The sequence below is a fragment of the Odontomachus brunneus genome, unplaced genomic scaffold (assembly GCF_010583005.1).
Source record: "Odontomachus brunneus isolate Ranch 3 - 2012 unplaced genomic scaffold, Obru_v1 Obru_scaffold_029, whole genome shotgun sequence".
In the NCBI taxonomy this organism is placed as follows: Eukaryota; Metazoa; Arthropoda; class Insecta; order Hymenoptera; family Formicidae; genus Odontomachus; species Odontomachus brunneus.
Window position 1 is genome coordinate 2,077,395 of NW_022639479.1, and position 20,872 is coordinate 2,098,266.

General features: G+C 44.8%; 1 protein-coding gene across 20 annotated transcripts in view; it reads right to left on the minus strand.

The window, feature by feature from the left end:
* Window positions 1-20,872, minus strand: part of LOC116843001 (dystrophin, isoforms A/C/F/G/H-like) — a 557,622-nt gene that overhangs the window by 428,278 nt on the left and 108,472 nt on the right. For all 20 annotated transcript variants that reach the window (XM_032812942.1, XM_032812944.1, XM_032812923.1 and 17 more), the window contains 2 exons: window positions 15,375-15,586; window positions 5,201-5,299 (listed from right to left, as the gene is read on the minus strand). In XM_032812942.1, coding sequence (XP_032668833.1) covers window positions 5,201-5,299; window positions 15,375-15,586 — 311 coding nt within the window. The remainder of the gene's footprint in view (window positions 1-5,200; window positions 5,300-15,374; window positions 15,587-20,872) is intronic.

Genomic DNA, 20,872 nt, shown 5'->3' on the forward strand with positions numbered 1-20,872 from the left:
ATAACTAACACAACGGTACACGTGTTCCGCGTCGCAGTATGTGCGTACATCGGCGACTCAAATCGTAATGATTCAGTCACGGAGAGGTACGCGACGTACGAGTGTACCAAAACAACGGGCAAAAAGGTGACGTCATCTCCCGGCAAACGCCAAATGTTGTCGCGCGCTACTGAACGGCCGAAAGATCAAAACAATCACACTTTCAAAACATTCTAGGTCTTTCATCAAGACTTTTAGGATAAAACTTCTTGAAAGTTTTGTGATATTCAATAATCGTTGTTAATTAATGTGATTGTTAATTTTCGCTACATTTCCGATCGACTCGTATTTTCACGTAGGTTTATCGAGTACTTGGCCACGATGCCACGTCCAAAAGTTGATTGAACGGAATACAGAACAGCAAGATAGGTAGTGTCTCACAAGTAAACCTACCCAAAAGTTACACCCCGATTTTTTTCTAATTTGGCACAAATGTAGAAGTACAAAAATACTTAGGTCATATTTTTTCATTTTAGCCCACTTGAGTTTCATGAATAGTTTATAGCTTTTTAACGTTCCAACTCCTATCATCAACAAGTGCAACAAAAATGCATAAAAAATAAAATTGAATACAAGATATAGTTAAATAATTTTAACAAAATCGGCATAGATGAGACATGAACCATTCTAAATTTCTTTAGCCGAGATTCTAAATATTTTAAATCTGTGTAAATTAATAAAAAATGGTTCGAATCTCGGCCAAACCAAAGAGAGAAAGAGAAATCCGGCAATTTTAAGCAAAATTTTAATAAAATCTGCATAACCAATTTCTCTTAAGCAGAGATTTCTCTCGGTTTGGCCAAGGTTCGAACCATTTTTGACTAATTTAGCAGTTTAAAATATTTCGGTTAAAATTTTAGCTAAAGAAATTTAGAACGGTACGTTTCTCAGCTATGCCGATTTTGTTAAAATTATTTAACTATATCTTGTACTCAATTTTACTTCTTATGCATTTTTGTTGCACTTCTTGATGATAGGAGTGAAAACATTAAAAAGCTATAAACTGCCCGTGAAACTCAAAGTGGATCAAGATGAAAAAATATGACCTAAATATTTTTTATATTTCTATATTTGTGCCAAATTAGAAAGAGATCAGAATGTATCTTTTGAGTAGGTTTACTTGTCAGTCGACTAAGAAGATTGTTAACTCCCCCTTTCTCTCTTAAATTTCTCAAAATTTTATTTCAATTCTTAACGCAAATAAAAGAAAAAAATAATAAATTATGAGAAGAGCTTCTGGTTTTATTTACTCATTCAATTCATTATTTATCCATATGAAATATTTAATACTTGTCTATCATATTATATTTGCATAATCGCAAATAAATTATATAGTTGATATCTAATATAATAAAATCATTATATTTGGTGTAATATCACCTATTGAAAATGGAAATAAATATTAAATATAGATAGAACATAGAGATCATTAAATATTAAATAATTCTGAAATAAATCATCCTCCAACATGGCGCAAACAGTAGACAATTTTTAGCATCAAAGTGAATTGTCAATAGCTATGACAATTCGCAAGATTAACATAGAAACAAAAGTTCGATTAGATTTAAATCCGGTCAACTGATATTTATAATGCACACAGAGTGTGTCCAAACACGCGTGTCACGTTCGTTCATGCACTAATATTCTTGTTGATTACTCCGTTCCAGAGAGAAAAACTCAGCTGTCGAAGCACAAATGCTTCTCGAACTGAAATCATAACTGAAATCACATTTCGCGCCAACGTGCAGGTGAAATCTCGTGGAATTGGGCTTTATCGGACTAAACCTGTTACGTAGTATTGACGACAATGACTCATGTAATGTTAGTGGTGCAGTGAACAAGTTTAAGCAAGCGAGAGAGAGAGAGAGAGAGAGAGAGAGAGAGAGAGAGAGAGAGAGAGAGACGCAATCTACCGTGACAATTAGGTCGAGTACAATCGCAACGTGATTCGAAACAAGACGTTGGCGTGACCTCGCGAGTAAATTTCGCGACTAACGTTGTGAGACTTTCTCGAAAATGCAATTAACCGGTCGGATTGGCTTAACCGGGGCGATCTGTGCAAACGGTATATACAGCCCAAGTGCCGTACGAAATGCAGTCGGGCGGCAACACGTGCATGCAGGAGGCTGCAATGTGCATCGTCGTAAAAGCTCCGTCTTCGCCGAGCTCCTTGCGCGCGTCAAAATATCTCTCTCGGCTTCCTGCCCGATCGGAAATCAATAACAACAGCGCCGTAACAAACCTATTGTTCCAATTGTTTCGGTCACCCCTCAGAACGCGTCCGAAACTCTAAACTCGAGAGCAGCGCGCTCTCGCTCCGAAGTGCGAGCGAAAAGAATACCGTATGATTCGTGATTTATCGGAATACGATGTCGTTGATCAATCAAGCGCGCCATTCGTCCTGGCAACGCGCGGCGGTATCCCCGTCGTACGACGACGACGACGACGACGACGACGACGACGACGGGAAAAAATGATCCCGCTCCCGTTCAAACGGGGAAGAATTCCTGTCCGAAAGGAAATCTTATCGTGTCGATTTTTCCGCGCCTTAACGTTATAATGGAACGAAGATAAAACTCTCGCCCGTCATCCCGCTGGAATCGCCATTACGCGTCGGGACAAACCGAGCGAGAAATACTCGACGCGGATTTGAAAAAGGCGGCGGCGTTAGTACCGAGGACCTCTGAAATTTATAATGGGGTCTCTCGCGCGTCCGCGAAAGAATGCAACTCGGGAAACGTCAGATCCCCGAAGCTGACGCTGTAAGTTTCCGGCACGTAATGCGCGAGAACGAGGGGAACGAGAGGAACGAGGGGACAGGCGTGCAATAATGTACTTGCTCTCTCTCTCTCTCTCCCTCCCTCTCTCTCTCTCTCTCTCTCTCTCTCTCTTTCTTTCTGTCCTATACCTCGGCCCAAGGTGAATTTACGGTAAACCTTCGTATTATTCCCGCGGTAAAGTTTTTCATGGGTATACGGCGTCGCGAGAGAGGCGAGGTCGCAGGAGAAGGCAGGCCGGATGCGTGCGCGCGAGGGAGGAGTGAGAACGCAGAAATATCTCGATAGGGCGTAAGTTTTTTTACGACAAGAAGTTTCTCGAAACAGACGCACCGTGCGGCGCACACCGTTATTTTTATGGTTCACTTCAAACTCTGACGATTTTACGATTCCCTGCCATCATCGAGGGTAACACGAGGGTAACGCGTGATATAGAGCCGCGGACGAAACAGCTTGTTACATCGAGTACAATTTCTCAATTACCTTGCGTTTAAAGTGTTTCACACGATGCGAAGTATATTTCACATATCGCGACGAGGACACGCCGAGAATATACGCAGCGCAGTGTGCGAGGAAAACGAAACGCGAGAAATCCAACGTCAGCTTTGCGCGCGAGCTCGACACGTAACATGGCTCATCTCTCCGTCCACTATATACATTTTATCGCGTGAAACGTCAGTCCAATAATAATGAAAAAAAAAATAATATGACGTTTAATTGCTTTAGACGTTTGTCTGGACATTTCAACCGATACTTATTTAATGCTCGCGCTAAAGCCGCGTAACGACATTAATAGACACTTTCAGGAAGAAGAGGAGAGAAAAAAATCTCTCGCCTCCGACAAAACAAATTTATTCGTGACTGAATGTGTACTGTGGCGTCCATAAAGTGAGATTTCGTGTCGTCCGCGATTCCAGATATTGATCCATTAAGACCAATGCAATTAACAACCATGGCGGAATAACGGCCGGCACGACGACGACGCAGCGAGCAAGGCGTGGCAGCCGTTCATCGGACCCTTAATGCCAATGCCAATGTCAGGGTTTTCCCGGTCAGTTACTCACGCACACTCCTACAATCGCACCCTGGAAACTCGTCCCAACTCGCTCGTCGAGTCTGCTGGGATCGTCCTATGCTCTTCAGTTTTCCCCGTCATCATCGTTCGCTGATAACGTGTCCGCTCACGGTATCACGAGCGATCCGACTACACGAGGAAGAACGAACGCGAAGCGTTTACCCCCGTAGTGAGCACCGACTCTCGGGGGTTGAAGTATCGACCGCACAGTCGTGACAGACCGCGAGGTTACCGACGTCGGAGCTTTCAGCTCTCTGCCGCTCGCTCGCAAGGTACGACACGACGTTTAAGAGGCGTCACGATATCACGCGGGCTCGCCTACTTATTCGCTCGATAGGATCGGCGATTGATAAGCATCCTGCAACGGGACTTCCAATCATGCAAATCGCGAGTCGCTCGAGCAACAAAACAAAAACATCGAGTGAGCAAAAAACGAGCAAAAAGGTAGCGAAAACGCCCATGGTTTAATTTCGTGACCGCTACTAATTTCCGCCTGGTCATTCGTGTCGTGAAAAGGAGGAAAAGGGAAGGAAAGGAGGGAGGAATAAAATAAAACGAGAAAAATAGCTGGGCGAGCTTCCAATAACGCCGCGCAAGCATGAGCCAAGCAGCTTGAACGCGTTGCAGGTCGCCTTTCGGGGTTAGGCTTGGCGAATTGCGATAAACTTCAAAGGCACGATAACTCGACTCACGAGTTGTTTGCGTTCAAAATCATTACATCTAGGGCAGCTCGACGAAATACGCGTGCGACTAATGAAAGCATAAATAACGCGACGTCGAGCTGCCACTGCTCCCGCTACGCCACGAGTGCTTTCGACTTTATCGCGCACTCATCTTATAACTTTTAGATGTGCAAATAAATGATTTTTGTATTACCAATTTAAAGCAGCATGCTACAATATTTGCTAGCAAATTTAGGTGAATATGGGAATTATAAATTCATTTGTCTTTCTCGCTGCTAGTTTTTTTATCTACCACAGTCACTTTTACAAGTGAGACTAGCCTTAATCTGGATGACCATCTAGATGGTCATCTATTTCTCGCTAAATTTCACAAACAGTTCAGATATAAATTCTGTTCCTATCATCTATATTGATTAAATATAAAAAATATACGATTTGTTAATCGTTTATTCAAATTTTTCGTATCTAAATAATTTTCGTTATGTGTGACTGCTTTTTTGACTACTTTTGTGAGTATATCCGAAAAAGAAGAGGAACTGACGACTCGATCGATACTCGTCCCAGCGAGATTTTCGTCATTTACGTACGCAGAAGATTAAACTTAAAGAGTAGAACGATGAACTTACCTTCTGCTTGTCCAGAAGGTGCATGATTTCATCGACATCGCCGACGACCACAGCTTGTTGTCGCAGCATCTCTTCCTCGACCGTGAGCCAGTCACGTATCTGCAACGTAAGCAAAGAAGATATTACGACGAATGCATTACGGGAGGGAGCCACAACAAACGCGAGAGCGAGCAATACGAGACTCTCCTCAACTCAGCAGTGACATAATTTACAATGATAACGGCAGTTATATCGTCGGCATTATCGTTCTCACGTTACAACCTACTCGTGACAAAGCCCTTGCCGCGGTCTAAATATACATGTAGACATAAAAGAAATCTTAGGGTTGATATTTTCAAAGCTCCTTTCTCTCACGCTAGAAACCCCGACCTAGAAAATGCGGTGCACCTCACCATCGGGAGTTTAAAAGGGAAAAAGAAAACGAGAACAATGTGTCCCGAGACGGGCGTGACGTTAAATTAACAACGCATCCTCGACTCGGGAAGTCCGGTAGATCGGTTCGGAAATCGATAACCCATCTTGACGGATTAATCGCGAATTAGCCATGGCAATTAACTCCCGCGTACCTTGGCAAACGTGCGAATCGTGCGAAACGTCGGCGGGAAATGTCTCGGACGTCCGGGAGCGGTACAAATGAGATGGAAAAGAGCCGGAGCGCCGGCCGGCCGAGGCGGGCAGGACGCGCGACCGGAATTGGGATATTTGCCGCCGGAAATTAGCAGGGAGTGTCCGCTCGTAAGTGGCCGACTTCGATTTACCTCCCTCGCGTCTCGGTATCCACTAAGAGCCTCGACAGTCAAGGATAGTCGAGTGTCGAAATGTACCACACAGGGGGACGGATCGCGTCTCCGAGTTCACGTCGGAACTTCAGGACCGTACTGCCGCCACCACCCATTGCTCCCCGATGAATTGCAGACTCGGAGGAGGCCTGATTGAAAAGTTGGCGTGCTGGATAACATTCTCGCGGCTGCTGCGTTTCCGCGTCGAACAATCGCGGCGGAAGCGCGCGCTCGTGTGAAATAGCTGCCGAAGAAAATAGCGTCGCTCATGCGGGAAAAGGCCCGCAGCTATGTAATTACTCCAAATGCGTTGCGCCGGCATCGCGTTTGCGCGTCGCGCTCAATTGTATTACAAATTTGCATTTTCCAACCGCCATTACGGCGAACAGTTTTTCCTTGTAAATGGCTCTATTGGCGCGTTTAATTAAATATCAAGGCGAGTTGCGTAATCGCGTTCCCGTTGGAGCTACGAGTTGTACAGCCAATAATACATTTAAAAGCTCGTGCGAGCGCGCGCGCGCGTAACGCTTCGCTAGCCACCGGAAACATCTCTGCTGGCGATTTCAGCGTAGCTCGTTGGCTCCGTGATGCATCGGGGTTCTAGTTGAAATACTTCAAAAGATCGCGGCGTCCAAATAAAAACGTTTACTGCCAACAACATATTGCAAAAAAGAGAGAGAGAGACAGAAAGAGAAAGAAAGAAATGGAGAGAGGTAACAAGAGAGAAGGGAGAGCACGCCCTGCAATCCTCTCGGCCTAACAGCGAGCTGATCGATCGGCGACGCAACAGCGAGCAGGCAAGAAGGCCGAACTAGCGTTCGACGAGGGTTCGCCCGAATCGCAAACGCGAAACTTTCGAGGGAGTCGATAAATCGCGGAAGAGATAAACCGTAGTGCTACAGGAAATTAAGGTCTCGCTCGGTCCGGCAACCCCCCCGAGTCTGCCACCTAGTCTAAGCTCCTGGGCTCGTTCCGCCTTTCACCCACCCTTGTCCGGCTCGGAGCGGCCTTGATTAAGTGCCTGTTGTCGAAGAATGATCATATCCCTCGCGTTTCCCGCCCCGAAACGAACGAGGCTCGTCTCTACTCGGGATCCATACATTTTCATGTAACTTACAGTTTAGCCGTTTATCTTGGCAGTACAGCGCGTGAGAGAGGAAGAGGAAAAGAGGGAGCGCGGCTCCTCCACCATCTTCCCCGGGATAATCTTAATAATGTGAAGAGAGACGTCGGTACAAAGTGTATCCCGATCGACAGACTCTTCTTCCGCGGGCGACTGTTCCTCCGTCTGAATCAATTCCGAAAAGATGAGCCACGCAACTACTATTTCTCATCCGTGTGCGCTTGTAAATACAGTTTCGAGTATATGCAGGCTTTCGTGCCGTAAAATTTCGCCAGCCAAGTCACGCGTACGTTACACATATCCAGTCGTGCAATCCACGTTCGCTCGCTTCTATGCGTACGAGGCATACGCTCGTTTCATCGACAAGGTCGTGAAACCGAGGAGTGCCGCACTCCGAAAGTTTAACGATCGGTTTTAGCACCTGAGCAATAAAAAGGAAGAAAAAGGAAAACACGCGACAGGGCGCAGACACCTCCCTTCGGAAATCAACTATGTCGAGAGAGATAGATAGATAGATAGATAGATGAAGGAGAGGGCGAGAAGAAAAGAGAGCGAGAGAGAAACACAGAGAGAGAGAGAGAGAGGGACTAGCAGCAACGATCGAAGCGCGCGACGTCGCCCGTTATTTGCGCTATGACGAGCGCCACGAACTTTAATCGTTTCTTCGAGACAACGTCGCGACAAAAAATACTCTTGTCCCCGTAAATACGCCGTCGCCTTTAGCCGAAAACCCAATAGCCGAAAACATATCCAAAAGTAAAAGCAGCGGAAGTTTACGTCTTCCGCGTTTTAGCCTAAAGCGAAATTCGTCCCGCGACAAGCGATCGTGTTGTCCCCAAACGACAGTAAACGCTGAGAAGTTGGCGCAGGTGCACTTTGCACGAAGTTTCTCGATTGTCGCCCTACGACTTTCCGATGCAACAAACGGTTCATCGGACAAGCTGTTTCATCCCCATTCTGTCGATTTCCTTTTTTTCAATCGAGACCCTTGATATTACCCCGTCGCCGCTCGTGTTGCTGAAAAAACGTTATTTCTCACGGGAAATTGTTACCGAGTTTCAAGGAGAGAAACAGAGAGAGAGGGGGGCGGGATGCAACGGAAATTGCACGAAAAATATTTTCGAAAATTGTTAATAAAAAAAACTGAAATTCCTGCGTGATATTAATTGTTTTTCATATCTTCATCATACCACGTGTTGCAATATGGAAAAATTTCAACAAACCCACGATAAATTCGACGCTCTGCGGTAATTATAGTTCGCGCAACTAATTTAAATCATTGAGGAACACGCGAGAGAGAACGCGGAACATATTGCCGGGCATCGTTAATCACTCGTGAACGCGCGACGACGGAAAACAATGCCCTGCGCTATTTCAGTATTTTACGTAGTAGAATCCACGTAAATTACAGAGAATCCACGTGTGCTCAAACGTGGGTCTCACATATTTTGTCTCAGAGGCGACCAAGAATCTAATAAGCTGAATACCACAAAGAGAGACTCAGCCCCAAATTATTGGAGTGCCACGAGAACGCGAACGCGGGAATGCGGTATAGGAAACCGCACGCTAACATTGTGTTCGGAGAACTTCCCGATGCGAAACTTGCTTTCATATGCAACGAAAATGCGCGTTCGCCGGACGGCGCAAACTTTTGCTGCCGGGCAGCTGGTGACATCTTGAATTAATGAAAGCTTGTAGCTTATAACTTCCATCCCCGGGTCCTCGATCGCTCAAGCTGATAAACCGTGTTACTACTCGCGCAGAAGTGTCTCATGATTTTTCTAGATGAAGCATAGATTCTGTCTACACTGAGAAAAAAATATTTAAAAAATAGCAAATATTTATTTGGTGAATATTAACAGCATATTTGTATTAATATCAAATATTTGTCAAATAAAAAAATATATATTTTCTTAAAATCTTAAATCTTTCTAAAAAAATCTCCAATTTCTTATAAAAGTAGTTATTTATTCCATTTAAATTTATTCTGTTTAAATAAAAAAATTTAAATCTAAATAAATATGCTGTTAGTACCCACCAAATAAATATTTATAAAATATTTACTAATTTTTTTATATTTTTTCTCTAGAATACCTAATCAATCTAGAATACCTAAAATTTATTATATTATTCCTGTCTTAAACATGGATATCTGTCTAGAACAAAAATATACAGAAACTCACGTTTTTTTCTCAATTGGTAATGTCGGCATATTTTTGTGGTATCAAACATGGGACCCAATTTCTATACCAACTAATGTATTGAATAGAATAAAATATCAAAAACTAAAATATTTTTAAAACACTAAGCATTTTACCAAATAATGACATTATTTAGAAAGTCAACATGTTTTGTTCAATTCTAACGTAAAATGAAGAGCAAATATTAGAAAAATTTTGGGCTTTTCCAGAAACAGAAGAAATAGTAGAATCCATGTTTAGGACATCATAATTCTAACCAGAATCCATAATTATTTTAGGAAATCGACGATTGGATCCCAATTAGATCTCAAGTTTTCTACGCAGATATAATCGCGTTACAGATCTTTGTACAGTGTGAGAGAGAAGATAACCGAATCGATGCGGCAAATATATAAGCTTGACGCGCAACATCTCGTCCCCCGTAAACGGCGAAATGCTCCAGTTCCGCTTACCCGCCTGATTGAGACAATTGCTATCTTCGCGACGACGAGAGCGGCGTCGTGCGCCTCAATCAATGCGACGTGCGCAGCGCGCATAAAATGCGGTTCGCCGTCACGAGGGCGAAATAGAATTTCATTGGCAACTTGATTCCTGCTCGAGTCTCGTTACCTCGAGGCCTCTCATCGCTTTATGCAAACAGCACAATACTTGTCAGCGCGACAGCATAGCCGGAAATGGAAGCGGGGAGATAGCTGTTATGGCGTCGGACTGCTTGGAGTCTAACTGTTGACTCGGCAAATAGGAAAAGCGCAGCGGAGTTTGTGCAGTGTTGACCGAGACGGTAGTAAAAGTTATCTGAACAATAAGAGGGGCCCGATGTACGTGCGGACGCATTAAATGTTTCGCCCAAAAAGCATTTGCATGCGCCTTCATATAGCGCGCCTCACGACCAACCGCCACTGACAGACCGCATCGCGAAACATCATCGAGAAAAAGAAAGAAAGAGCAAGCTGAACATTGAGACGAAATTGCCGACATAAATACACTTTTCCACCGACGAGACCAAGAAGCGCTTCAGTACTGCCGCGGAAAACACGTAGCATCGCGCAAAATGTCACGCTTTCAAAGAGAACTGCAACAGTCGGAAGCGACTCCGACACGTGCGAAAGGGCGAAAGACGCGTTTCGCGGGATATGACAGCTCGCGTCGTAAAAGTTCAAAGAGGATAAATTCTTGAAAGGCGAGCGCGGAAAAACGCGCCGGGAGAGCTCGGCACAACAACGAACGAGAAAAAAGAAAAAGAAACGAAGAAAAGGAAACAAAAAGCAGCGACTCTTCTAAAATCGAGACGGCCCTTCTCACTCGAACATACGTCTCCGCGTTGTTCGTGACGGGCGAGCTCGACGAGAACGACAAGAAAGCTGGCATTAACAGGGATGATTAACTCGAGCTTTATCTGAAAATAATAAAAAGCGAGCCCGAAGCACCAGCGGCGGTGGCGGTGGCGGCGCAGGAAGACGGGGGTACGCTTCGTTAAGCAATATCGTGCCGTAACAAGGAAGGTATATACTCGAATTTAAGGACCCGCAGGGTATAAGGGTGTATAACGCGCTGGCAGACGGCGGCGTGCGGGATCCGGGAGGGTGTATTCTTCCAAGGATATTAACATCTAGGCATAAAACGCTGATCACGTAGTCCGACATGGCTACCCGTCGTACCCAGGCGAAACCGAATTAAAGTTAACGCGCCGGCCAAGTGCGGTCTTAAATTAAATTTCCATGCCGTAAAAGACGATGAATTTCCGCCTAGCCTAACGGCGGGAGAGTCGAACTCTCGACGGTCAAAGGGGTAGCGGCGCTCGGGGATGGATACGCGCGAAAGTGAAACTTGAGTTAATTTATTCTGCCGTATTTATGCCGCGAAATGCGCCGGCGGGTTATGCGCCGTCGTAAGGACACGGCCGGCGCGAGCGAGCACACGACGGCGGCTGAATGAGGATCGGAACGAGTGCGAAGGGAGAGAAACTGGCGGTGTAATTCGATAAAATTGACCGAGTTATACGGCTGCACGGGCGCCGCAGGACCCTTCCACTTCTGGCCCCGGCGATGTCCACCGCCGCGCTCGCGCGCACAAATCTAATTCACGTCCCCGATAACCGAACTCTCGTGCCGCCAATCGCGGAATATTCAGCCGGGATTACGTTTCTTCCGAAATTTGCCGTCGCAATCAGATCGCGCGAGCGGAGACAAAATGCTGGAAGTCTGAGTCGAGATCTCAGCGAGGCATGCTGACGCGATAAGAAGTTATTGCCGATGCAGCATCAACAATAGGCAAACCCCGAAGACTCCATCTGCAATTCCGATGATGACTCTCCGCCGGCAGTGACGTTATTGTGCCGCCGCTCGCGCGTCCTCCACTTACCGCGTTCACGTAAAAGATTTGTGCGCGGCAATATGCTCGCCGGTACTTGAGAGGCTCGCTAGATTTAGATTGAGCGATCAAGAGGAAAGCAAAAAGTATTAGTAATTTGTAAAAATTCGTGAAAACGTAATTAACGTAAAAACGTAATTAATTAATTCGGAATACATAATACGAGAGATAAATTAATAATATATACACGGAGAGAATGTTGGAGCTTTTTTTGTTATATCAATTCTTTTCAATCTGACTGTGTTTTTAATAATGCAGGAAAGAGACTGTCAGTGAAATCTGTCTTGTTAAAAAATGTAATAAATCTCGCTCAAAACAGCAAATTTTTCAATAGCACATTTAAATTTAGGAAATATATAAATATATAAATGACACATGAAATGAAAAGACAATTGATTGTTGCAAAATGCAGTCGATCTATTCCTCGGTTACAAAATATTCCGCAGTAATTCTAAAAATCCTTTTATATTATAAAATTTAATAAAATATTGAGTTTAAGTAATTTGTGATAAAAATCTCTTTGTGTAAGTATATTGGAATGCAGAGAGATCAATATGACTTAGGAAGAAACAAACAGATCTTTTCAACGATCTCGAGGGAGATTTCCCGAGACGTCACACGAGGTAAATTTGATAAATAGTGACGGTTTGTCTCTCGTAAGACAAATGGGGTGCAATCTAGTGTCATTCGCGGAGTCCTAACTTCGTTCCTGATTAAGGTTTGATGAGGAAAGGACCAACTCACTATGTCAAACCCGTGATAAATAGGTGGGCGGGAATAAGGTTATACGAAAGGACAGAATCCTTTATAGCCGTGGCGGCTTTTGTCACTCGCCAAGTTAAAATGTCACGCACGGCACATCGTCCGATTACTCCGTGACAGCTTGACACCTGCGTACAAAAAAGTATCTATCCGCCCCCGGCTTCCGTATTCCCGCTACTTCGCCGCAGATTTGCATGTAATTTATGACGAACTGTGTCCCAGAAGGTAGGGAACAGCGGTAACAAAGTTTGTTGCCGCTCTATAAAGGACGGCGCACTCACGCGCGCGTAAACGCGAAGACGAACCGAAAGCGTGAATAAAATGAACTTTTAATAAATGTTAATCTCCGCGCAAAAACTTTCGTTACGTTCTCTGCTACTCGCGACCACTGTCGCGTTAGATTGTTTCTTCTATCTTCGGGTCGATGCGAATTCGCATTCGTTAATTGTTACATCAGTACTACCAAGAAAAGGAAGAGCTAGGTTGTTAAACGGAGAGAATGTATTATAACGAATTTATTCGGTCTAGAATTAGTTAGAAATTGTTTTATTATACTCCAGGATAAATCTTGTCTGCGCAACGAACAACGTGAATATACACCAAGTAATACAGACGGACGCGATGCCAAAAGAAAGAGGAAATACAAAAAGAATACGTTTATTAATTTTATCAGGTTTGTATAAAAATGACTACAAATCATTCGTATAACTCGTAGTGAGAGATGAACAAGTTTGACTCTCAGTGACAACTTACACTCAGAGAAAAAGAAACACGATGGTGACAACAATATAAGTTCACAGCATAATATGAGTTTAATATGAAGAATTAATGTGTATACAGTTTAATAAACTATTTTGTAATTATATTTACAGCTGAATGGCTATGGGAATCATATAATAATTGTGTAGTTTTCGCAACTATTCAGCTTTAGTTAAAACAACTACAGAATATTTAAATTACTGATTAAACTGTATACATGAATTCCGCATACAAAATCCGTATAGTTGTCGCCACCACAGCGTCTTTTTCTGTGAATATATTCCTTCACTGCTAGAAAGTATGATGAAATAGAAAAAAATTGACACGAAAGAAAAACCACATAACATTCTCTCCGTGTGTAACGCTTCTCGAGTTTATAATGTGACTGCGTGTATATTTCTATCGATCGTAATGCAGTCGTTACATCGCGCGAGAACGCGTAGTATCAATTGGTAAGAGGAAAGGGGAGTGCGCGCGCGCGCATCATATCGGAAGAGTATCTTGTCAGATATACTGCTCCGAATACTAATTGCGGAGAGCGGATCCAATCTAGTCGACACCTTGATAATCAAGTTAAGAGTCCTCACTCTTGAGGGACCATATTACTGACGTGTGCACAGAATAGAATATCGTAATACGCTCGACTGCTCAACGCGATCTGCGCGCAAAGCGCTTTAATTTACTTGCTTTTAATTTACATTTACGAAGGACGCGCTTTTCCATCAAGGATAATAAAGCCCGCTTTTTAGCTGTATTTTTTTGACCTCTCACCCGTTTCACAGTGCGCGCGCATATTTGCTTCAGTTTAAGTACACAAGATCTAAAGAGCCCGCACGGCTGAAGGGCGAGAGAGTTAATGTCACTATAATCACGTTACAAGCTTATAACGTGACTGCGTGTGTATTTTCACCGACCGTGATGCGCCGTCGCTCATATTTTTATATCGCACGAGAACATAGCATGCGAGCGAATGCACGTTGATCTAAGTCAGCCGGCGCTCCAACAAAGTTTCTGCAAAATAGAACGGATCGAGAATTCTTTTTTGCCTTCCGACTAAACGGATCTCGCGAAAAATAAGCGATTCCCGGGCGGCTCGTTTAACATATTTTCCGTCGACATTCGTCTGGAGAACACGCGACCTTACTGTCGTACTAGAAACGCGCGTTACATTGCCATATTCTCTCGTCAGCCTCTCCCCGCGTTCGCGTAATTTATGCGCTTTAATTAGCCGAGATGCCCGAGGACAGGTTCTCTCTCCCTTTCTCTCTCTCTCTCTCTCTCTCTCTGTCTATCCCTCTCCTTCCCTCCCGCTGTCGCAACTGCGACATCCTCGGTGAAGTTTTACATCGCAAGTTTCACGCGCATTATGTCCGACGTAAAATGTCTGATGGTGCGTTGTGCACGCGTCCAGGATTGCATCCGGTTTCGATCGCAACAGAGGAAAGACTCGGTTTAAAATAAAGCAAGCCCGAACAAGAATAGCACTATCACGCTATCGCGCACGGCAAAAACACTGGCCACTTCAAGTAAAGGGTACGTATATTTCCGTCCCCTTCGCGCAGCAACACCGGAGTAATCAAATCGATATCTTCCGATCGGGTTCCGAAGTTAACCGACCGATAATTATTATCTGTTCCTACTGAGCTCCCGCGATCCCTAGGGGCGTTCCACGCGCATTTAGCGAAATAAAAAGTCTCTCGTCCATGAAAAGAAGGAAACTGGATCGCGGGTCGAGCTTGCACTTGCGGCATTTAGCTTTTAACATTGAACGTGGCCTGGAGTATAAGCAAAGTCCTCTAATTAAAATACAACGTATGCTAAGTAACTGCCTTCATTAAAGGTCAGCTAAGTACCGTAGCGGGCGGAGGATAATCTTCAAATGAAAAGAAAAGAAACACACTTCGACCTTTCGTGCGCGCACGAATGCGTACCGATACTAAACCGTTCCACACAGAACAATCGTAATTACGCGTCTCCAGCGTGAAATCTCGACCGCGAAATTGTTACCAACCCTCGCAAATGGAAAGAAATATTTGAGGAACTCGCTTAAATCGTAAAGGGAAGGAAATAAACGTCGGCCGTAATATCCTTGTCTCCCGCGTGTGCTTTTCGGTTACATAATCCCATTGTCCTGACAGCTCCACGCACGCGTACAAGTGAGGAGGGCGAAGTGAGCTTACCTGAAGCACTGATTTATCGAGTCCCGCGACGAGGACGGAAGCTGAAGAAGAAGAGAGCGACGGCGAGGACGAAGTCGAAGAGGCGGAAGCAGAGGGACTAGTCGCTACGGGGGTCGACGGTGACGAGGGGGCGGGAGAGGGTGATAGCCCCCGAGAGCCCCCTGCAGCTGCACCCGCCGCCCCCGGTGTTGCGCCTACACTCCTTTCCACTTCTGTAACAAGGAAACAAAACCATATCTCCATTAGAGCGTAGCTACATACGCGTCGTAAAAGTCGGCAGGCTGTATCTCCTGCGGCTGCCGCCGTTACCGTCGTCGTCGTCGTCGTCGTTGTCGTCGACGTGACGAAAATTGATGCTCACGGCGCATCAGGAAACGCCAAACTAGCGTTTCAGGACGTGCGCGCCCGAGATAAAATTTTGACCATATTTTCGACCTCCATATTCGACTTAACGCATACTTTGTAACCTATATGAATTTCTTTTGCTTCTATTTAACTCTCTAGCTTTGCTGATAAGTCTCTTTGGAACTTACAAGTGACATTTTGTGCATTTTTTTTTTTTTGTATTTAAAGACGCTAAGTGAGATTTTAGTTTAAATGTGAATTAAATATACTAACCCTTCAGAATATACAGATGTTAGAAAATTCAGGTCGAAGGTGGAGCTAAAATTTCGACTCGGGCGTTTCCGCCGCACGAGACCGCGTGTTATACATCGACATTCCGAAATTATCGACTGTTTGGGCTTATCGGTAGTAATGACTGTCGTCAGTCAGTCAGTCTCCACGTACGTGTTATATCGATCCTGCCTGCTGATACCGCAAGACTCTCGTATACAGGGTGTTTCGGAGCTTCCGCGTATCCCTACTGATTGCCCGCAATTGGGGTTCGTCTGAATTCTCGTACGTACAATAGCAGCGAACCATGATAATAGAACAGACGATGTAAATAACTCGATTTACACAATTGTGGCTGTCAGAGAACGTAGCAACCGGCTCTCAACTCGTTTTTTTCACGCGCTGCGTTTTCGGCTCGCATTTCCAACGAAAACTGGTAATTTTCCAGTCGATCTGCTGACATCGTATTCTTTCTCTCTTTCTCTCTCTCTCGCACGAAGTTATAGATAATAAGACGGAGGGAGGAGAAGGAGGGAGAGAGAGAGAGATAAATAGAGAGAGAGAGAGACGCGGGTGGAAAAGAGGGAAAGACAGAGACAGAGAGAAAGCGCCAGAGGTGAAATGGTTTCGAGGCACGTACCGAAGGATGCACGGTCAATTCATTGAATAGGAAAGTAACTTTCATAGTTTATAAGTTTACCCGTTTCATCCCCTCGGATCGAGTCGGAGCGCGGCCATGGCGGATCCCAGGTGAACCGTACGCAGGGCAGGTCGAAGACGGGCTTAATGCCCGCCTCTAATGTAATTGAAAACTTTCGTAAACGCTTTTTCCTACCCCTCGATTTGTAACGCTCCTCTAGCAGCGCTTAAGCGCTACTTGGAGACGCGTTGCTCCGCTCAGGCGGTTTACACCGCCCTGCGGAATTGCGCGCGTCTGTTTCTTTTCTCGCGATGCTCCTTAAACGTTGTATACATTTCGCCCGTGCATTCAACGACGCGCACGCTCGACGACGAAACGATGAAGGGTAGACCGGTAAATTGGCCACGACGATTATGCGTAATAATAATTTGTAACAATTAATTGCGTCCGTTAATACGATATCTCGTGTGATCAAAGGTTTATAATATTGCACGTATGTGTGTGTATGAGTATATTTGGCGATAATTAACATTAATTGAATTCGTTAAAGTGTCCGTAATTACCCCGGATTATGCACCTTGGATTATACACAAAAATAACGCGCTTTGCACTTTGAGAGGTATATTTGGAAATAAATGAGTTTCATCTATATTCCACGTTGATAGGACTATATTCGCGTTCGGCGTGATGAACTTGTAAAATGCAACGAACACTTCCCGTTTCGTTTTCGGCTCGATAGTCGATAATTAGCCGCGAAATTTACATCTAATCCCACGCTCGCAACACAGATACGAGAGAGCTACATGTCTGATGATCGATCGACGCCACGACCAACAGTGGAAATCTTTAGTGGACTTTACAGACCGGCTTTGTTCACCGCGGCCAATTGTGTGCACCATTCGTTACACAATACTACTGTTTACCACGAGAAACAAATTATGCATTGCTCCCTCGTCGAACACGCTGGGGAACTTATTAGTTACAACTGACTGTGCCGTATCGGCGCTTTATATAATTTGCAACATTCACTATTAGCTAATATATCATAAATTAGTTGCGCTGCAGTTATTAGCTAACCTCATAAATTAGTTAATTAGCGGCAACAAGGCAACTGCGGAATGCTCGGCTGTCGACTAACGGTTACCGCAAACTACGTTTCCTAGTTAAACATTTACGCGCACAACTACGCGACGAGCTTCGACGCACGTCCGATGAGAGAACGGCAGTCGCGAACCGGCCTTGCATAAAGTCAGAGAAAGGAAATCATCCTCGCAGCACTGCTTTGCCTTTTGCCCCGCCGGGGAGAAATAGCCGTCAAAGCCTTTCGTGTTTACGATCTTCGTATCTGGATACACGCGCATTCATACAAATTGATCTCATTAATGCTTATAAGCCAGAACGCTGTTTTTCGCGCGAGTGATCCACCGCGCATATTGCGCCCATAATTTTGAATTTGTAATTCCACCCCGCTTGGCGAAAATTCATCTGTGCGAGCCCGAAGAATAATTAAAAATTCTAATGCGCTCATTCATTATGGGTTCAAGAAAGATAAACGCAAGATCATGGAAATGATCGGGATGCAAATTGCGCGATTGAAATCGCCGAGGACGACGTCGACAACCGACGTGACCCACCACTACCTCGTCACGAGCCGAAACAACCTGGGCGAGAACGGCGAAACGAGCGTGAAATGTTTTCAAGCTGCCCCGACATTCGTTGCGGATGTTGACGTCGAACACGGGGACACTTTTGCCCCGCGATGGAATCCCGGGCGTGTCGCGATTTGAGGATTACCTCCAACGATCATAACTTATGCGCGCAACGGTCCGGTTCTACACAGAAACCGTTATATTTTTATTCACGAGCTTTCCCGCTCCGGTTAGTACCGGCAGGAGCATTATCTTAACAACCGAACCTACCTGTCCCCCGCCTACCTGTCCACCTGTTTTACTGCTGAATTTCGCTGTACTATCTAAAGAGGGCCGGCCAGCACGGGAATGAAGAGGAAAAACTGCGAAAACGGAGAGATCAGATGGAGGAGCACGAAGAGGTGGTGGTGGTAGTGGTGAGCGGCGGCGAGAGTAAGCGACGGAACGACACAAGCACCCCGTGCCCTTCCTCCCACGAGCGAGGGGGAGGTTTGCTCGCGTAATTACTCACAAACCGCGAAACTTTCGCCGGGCGAAGAAATATTTCTCCGACTCCCGGCGATATTTCTTAATGCGTTCGGCGAACTTCGAGGACGAGCTATGTGCTCACGACAAAGTACTTTGTCGTTGGGGTCGCGGCGGACCGGGGTGGTGCAAGCGCTGCTGGTCACACTGCTAATTCAAAGGGGAAGCAGTTATGCAAACGTACCACGAGACATTCACCGTGAACTCGTTTTCTCCTCTCACTCTCTCTCTTACTCTCTCTCTCTCTCTCTCTCTCTCTCTGTCTTTCTTCCACCTTCTCTCGTTCATCTTTTAACAAAGCTCTAATTTCTGCGCGTCCCGACCTCGTCCACGTGCGTCGACCTCTCGCGCAAATTGTGTGCACACAGTTCACAAAGTTGAGAACTGTGCAAATCTCCGTCGAAGCGGACCCGACCTCCGCGCGGCGAAGAACGCAACCACCCTAATTTAAGGACTGCCCCGCGTGTGCAGTTTCGCGCTGGACGAATCGTACATTGAGGTAACAAGATCGCGCTACTTAAACGCGTTGTGAACATAAAGCGTTCATATCGCTGGTGAACGCGGAATTGAGGCAGACGAGAGATGAGACGCAAGGATCCATCAAAAGTTTCACGCGTCGATGAAATATTTGGAGAGAAGTCAGAAAAGACTGTTCACCGTTTACGAGGCGACGCTAACAATTTTTTCAAGCTTCTTGAGTGAATTTTTACTGATTCTAACCTGAATAGCTAAAAAAACTGTTCTAATATATTAAATATTAATGACTCCTTAAAATTTACATTCTTTTTATGCTAATTTACAATAAGGAAACCAATTTTTAAACATTTGATTACCATTCTAAAAAAACCAGTTTTTTAATGAAAATATTTCTTTATTGATTGATAGGAAAATGTACATTTTATTGCAAAGAAAAACGAAACTCAGTTTACTTCTCTTCTCTTAAGCTTCTCTTGTCTTTAACAAAGAATATTTTCTTGATAATGGTCTTAAAATACACTCATAACAAATTAAAAAAAAATCATGTCTTTAAAAAGAATTTATTCTCTTTACAAGAATATTATAAAACTTTATCGAAGAAAAAATCGGTTCAACTTTACGTGGTAAAACAAACTGAACTTTTCATTTCATATTCGTGATTGAAATGTCACACTTATTGAGATTCTAAACAAATTCTAATGTCTATGATAGACTTGTAATAGATTTGCGAATAAACTTACGAAATACCTGAATGCAATATTTCTCTGCATGTGTGCTCAAGAGCTTCGGAAAGCTGTAGTCACTGTCAAAATAACTAACACACAAAGGGTTAATTCCTCGCAAAGCACTCGTCATTACACTCGTGGTATCTACTATTGTTAACATAAGAAAGACCGCGAAGAACTTTGGATGAAACGGAAGCGAAGTTATCCAGAATTGGACGATCACGAGGCGGAAAACTCGGCGCACATGTCGCATTAGCATATCAAATGATCACGCGGCGCACACCGGCGCATAAATCTATGAGGGCGCGTGTGTGTACGAAGTAAGCCCGTATTTCGCGCGGAAGCAGTAGGAACTTAATACAGATAAGACACACAGGCCTCGGTGCATAAACCACAGAGCGTTCGCAAAGTTCTGTCATAAGTCGTCGCAACTTCTAAGCCCTGTACACGCCGGGTTTAGATAGTCTCCGTGGCGGTCGGATGAGTTACGTTATACGCTAAATACATAATAAGCGCGACAACGCATGCCGCGCGTCTCGCTCACTTCCGTTCTGTTGGATTATGGTAAGTAGCAACGAAATCCAGGTAGTCGAGGAAATTGATCTACACGAACTTGGCGCGCCAACTTCTTCGCACGACTAACCCCGTCGGGAACGCACAAACGATGATGCATCCTGATTCCACGCGAAATTCTCCTCTTTTCTACCGCCGCACGCTCGCACGTCAAACAGTCATCCCGCATTCCGCGCGAGATATGACGGATGGATTAAACTCGCAACCGTAACGTTCCCCGCGCGACTTTAACGATTCACTAACTTCTTTTTCAATCTTCCTTTTCGCGCAGTCGCGCCTCGCGAGACGTAACGT